General features: G+C 37.0%; 1 protein-coding gene across 1 annotated transcript in view; it reads right to left on the bottom strand.

Moving 5' to 3' along the window:
* Window positions 1–730: 730 nt before the first annotated feature.
* LOC109856120 (bromodomain adjacent to zinc finger domain protein 2B-like) overlaps window positions 731–4195 on the bottom strand; it is a 28946-nt gene continuing 25481 nt past the window's right edge. The window contains exons 23-27 of the mRNA XM_020431056.1: window positions 3616–3737; window positions 3377–3518; window positions 3128–3258; window positions 1952–2236; window positions 731–1735 (exon numbers count right to left, since the gene is read on the bottom strand). Of these exons, the coding sequence (XP_020286645.1) occupies window positions 1558–1735; window positions 1952–2236; window positions 3128–3258; window positions 3377–3518; window positions 3616–3737 (858 nt within the window). The 3' untranslated portion in view covers window positions 731–1557. The remainder of the gene's footprint in view (window positions 1736–1951; window positions 2237–3127; window positions 3259–3376; window positions 3519–3615; window positions 3738–4195) is intronic.

Below are 4195 nucleotides of genomic sequence, written 5' to 3'. Positions count from 1 at the left end.
ATTAAAAAAAATCAATTATTCAAAAAAATAATTACGCTTGTATGTTAATTCGAAAATTAAATGTTAACAGAGCGAAACAAAAAACTGGACGTACATCTTGTACATGAATCAAATTTAAATAATTACATATGTTGCTTATAATTGTACATATTATACGTATATAACTTTTTGTCAAACTTTTAATGTGTGCGAGACTATTCTTTTTTTGTCACAATACAAGCTTTATTTTGCGTACTTCATGTGCCTGTGTTTATATTTCGTAGTGAATTAACAAAAGTTTGATAATCTGAATCAAAACCATAGACTAAAAGCAAATAACTCAAATTATGTTTTTTTTTTTTTTTTTTAAATTCAAAAACTTCACAACAATGTTGCTTCACTGTTTAATCTATTTCCTACAGCGAATAACATTCTTATCGTGCTCATCCGTGGGCAAAGGGGTGTACATATGTGAGTGTATGGTTGCGTGACGTGTACGATATATGTATATATATAATTTTTTTTCTGTATACATATACACTATATTCATATTTTTTTCCATTTTTATATTATTTATATTTCTATTTTTATATATATATATATATCCTCTTTCTCTCACCCTCTCCTCTTTTTTTTTCACATTTATTATCTTGCAAAATATTTCTTTTGCCAATGACGCGCCGACATTAAAGCCTGGTATAATACAATCGCAAATTACAGTTTTACTCGCTTAGGCAAATGTTCACTTGTGTTTTTTTTTTTTTTTTTTATCGGTAAGTACAATAACCGTTTCGCATTGCTCCACTCCTATATATCAACGGAGATCGAAAGAATTGTTGTGTTCTGTATCGAAGAATTAAGACAGATTTATCACGTCAAACGTCGAGAAAAACTCTCCGTCACCGCACACACATCTTGTGATCGCAAAAGTTTCTCGTTTATTTTTTATTAAGATTTCGTTAAAGCGAAAGAAAAAGAGCCGAATATTCCGCGATCGGCTCTGCCAAACTTGTGTTCTCTTAACTCTCACACACACACATACTCTCTCTCTCTCTCTCTCTCTCTCTCTCGATATAATACTTTACAACACTGAGTAAATTTAACGGGACCGCGACGTAAGTGCTAAATAGAGCGATAAAGTACGAGACACTCGTTTTTTTTTCTTTTTTTTGTTTTTTTTTCTTTTTTACACGGTGTACCACAGTGGGTAATCGGAGCATCTTTTATGAAGCGCGCATGAGAGAACGCACACTCTCTCGCGTGCGAGATTAGGACGAGAATGAATGATACGATGAGCGAGTGTACTCGCGTTCGCAGCAGTTATTATTATTATTTATTATTATTATTTATTATTATTATTATTATTATTATTAATATTATTATTATTATTATTACAATGGAAAGTTCGATCGGCCGCTATAACGAGGCCAACTGTTTAATGCTCGGAAGTGAATTGGGGGAGTAATGAGTAGATCAGTTCCTTTCGACGAGACTGCCGGATTCATAGCGGATCGGTGCGTTATTCTAATAGTAGAAGTGGGCAAAACTGTTGCAGGTGTTGCGCGAACGTACCGAACCTCAGCTATGCGTTTGCGGATGCGGAGGCGGCGTGCCGGTGATCTCGGTCCAGCGCATTTCGAAGAAACTGCGCATCCCATGGCCGGCCTTGCCCACAGGACTGTCGTCCTCGTTGAATACCTCGCAGTTGATGAACATCTGCCTGACATCGGCGCAAAACTCATCGCGAGACTTGTACCTGCATCGAGAAGCACTCGTTGTGAAAAACTTCAGCCTTCCGACCAAGATCGACGATCGGTTAGGAGCTTTTTTTTTATTTTTTTATTTTTTTGCGATCGATCTGTGTTAGGTCTACTAGGTCTGTCTTAAAAGACCAGGAGGTTTTGAGAGGAAAGACAGTTAAAGAGTAGTACGTTCATTTAACTAATCGCTGGCGCGTGGTTAAGCAACTTACGCGGACTCCTGCAACTTCTTCTTAATCGTACTGAGATCCATGGGGGTTTTTATGATTTTCTTGTAGGTCGGGAACTGTTTGGTGTTCACCGGTAGAAGGAACGGCCAGGCCTCATCCTGCTGCTCCAACTGTTCGAGAAGTATCTTACAAGGTGCCAGCTCTCGTTGTTGCTTCTTCGTGAGCGTCCGATTGTTACCCTCCTTCCGTGGCGAGGCGGTAGGAGTTGGCGGTTCCGACGAACTGACGTCCTCTACGTGCGTGTTCGATGCCGTTGATGGCGTTGGACTGCGGCGCAAAACAACAGAGAAATTATTTGCACGATTAGCTTCCGTTCTGCAGGAGGTTTCCCGTGATAAAAGCTTCTGGACGAATTGCATTAGATTCAATCGTGTGTCCGGCTGAGACGGGTACGTTGCTCTCGATGGAATATTTGCGTTCTCTCTCTCTGTCTCTTGTTCGTTTTACTTTTTCCGTTTTTCCGCCCTTTTCCGTTCTCTCGTATTTTTCCGACTCGTCATACACAAGCTGAAGGCAGCTCTACTCTTATGACTTTTTTTTCTGAGACAATACCCATCCCACAGTCGGCGATCGCAAGTACACTAGGCAATTACGATGTAGTGTAAATATATACAGGATGTCCCGACGCGAAGAAACTACGACAAGCCCTAAACTTGAGCCTACAGTGTTACAGGGAAATATAATAACCGAAATCCGTTGTGCATTTTTAAACAAAAGTTCTCTCTCAACGACGTTCGCCTCCAAAACAAAATAAACATAAATAAAATTAAGTTTTTTTAATGATAAATAGCTTCTCATAGAACATCCTGTATGAAAGAGAAAGCTTTTTCGAGACAACAAGACTTCTCGGCGATATTGCGACACGAGGATTAAGCCAGTAAGTAATTCGCATATATAAGTACATTGTATACAAATAGTTCGTTAAAATCGTTTTTACTTATTTTATTCATTATTAACTATATATTTAATTGGGAATAATACTTGTTCGTCATTTGCAGTTCGTTGGCTATTATATCAATCTATAATATCTCAACATGTGACTTTCGTTTCTAATTTACTTCGCATAAAACACGTCATTTAAGTCAGCGACTTGACAATGTTTGTTTGTTTGTTTGTTTGTTTTTTTTTTTTTTTGTTTTTGTTTTTTATCGTAATCACCTAGCTGGTGGATGATCAGAACTTTCACTTTCTCTGGTGCCTCCTCCTTTGGTATGACTCCTTCGACTACTATTTCTCTTCTTTGGTTGTTTACTGTGACAATTAGAGCAGTACCATTTTCCTCGTGGAATCTGCGTAACAAATATGCATATAATGAAGTGTATCATTTTAAATGAGACGCGCATGTTCGAATTTTTGATGATGAATAAAACGTAAACAAGAACGTGAGAAATTTATTTTCACACTCACTTTTGGCATGACAGGATTATGGCAGTCGGTGTGATAAGCCCGAGGACAAAGTTCGCACAGGACCAGGTTTTTGCCGGCTCTCTTTCCACATACTAAACAATTACGCTCACCCGTTGCTTTGTTCATACACTCGTGACAATACCTGCAACAGCGCGGGAGTGTTCGAAAAACTTATTAAAAAATTCAAATCCATGACAAAATTAGCCGATAAGAACACGATGTGCGAAACCGCTACTCACCAGTCACCATCAGGAATGTTTTCCATTTTTGGACGGAAACAATAAGTATGGTAGCCACGGTCACAGCCATCACAGAGCAGCAGCTTATCTTCGTTGTCTCCACTATGACAAAACTGGCAATTCTGTAAAAATTAAAATAAAAGCTCTTCATGTAAAAAGATCTGAAAAGTTGCCCCGTTACGTGATTGCGGTAACGTAAATAACAGCACTGTTCCGTTCAAGCGCTTTTGAATAAAAAGCAACAGACATCTATATAGATAAACTTCTTTTTTCTTCTTTTGTACACGTATCCAAATACTAAAATGCAAAATAACATGAAAAATAACGCATGAAGACAATCATAGCTCGTATATCAGTTTTAATTCATGTTTAGTAACGTATGCAAAAAAATTATACGTGCAAAAAATTAAATTTTTAATTCTTGTTATGATTATTACAAAATATAAATATGCTGTGTAATAAATATACGATATATAAGCACAACAATTTCGATTATACCATGTATACAGATATGAGAAAAAAAGCTACAAAAATAAAATTCTATATTTGTAAGAGTATTTTTTTTTTTTTTTTTTTTTTT

This window comes from Pseudomyrmex gracilis, unplaced genomic scaffold (assembly GCF_002006095.1).
Source record: "Pseudomyrmex gracilis isolate BER0280 unplaced genomic scaffold, ASM200609v1 scaffold_107, whole genome shotgun sequence".
Classification (NCBI taxonomy): Eukaryota; Metazoa; Arthropoda; class Insecta; order Hymenoptera; family Formicidae; genus Pseudomyrmex; species Pseudomyrmex gracilis.
This window is presented reverse-complemented; position numbering and strand designations above follow the sequence as displayed.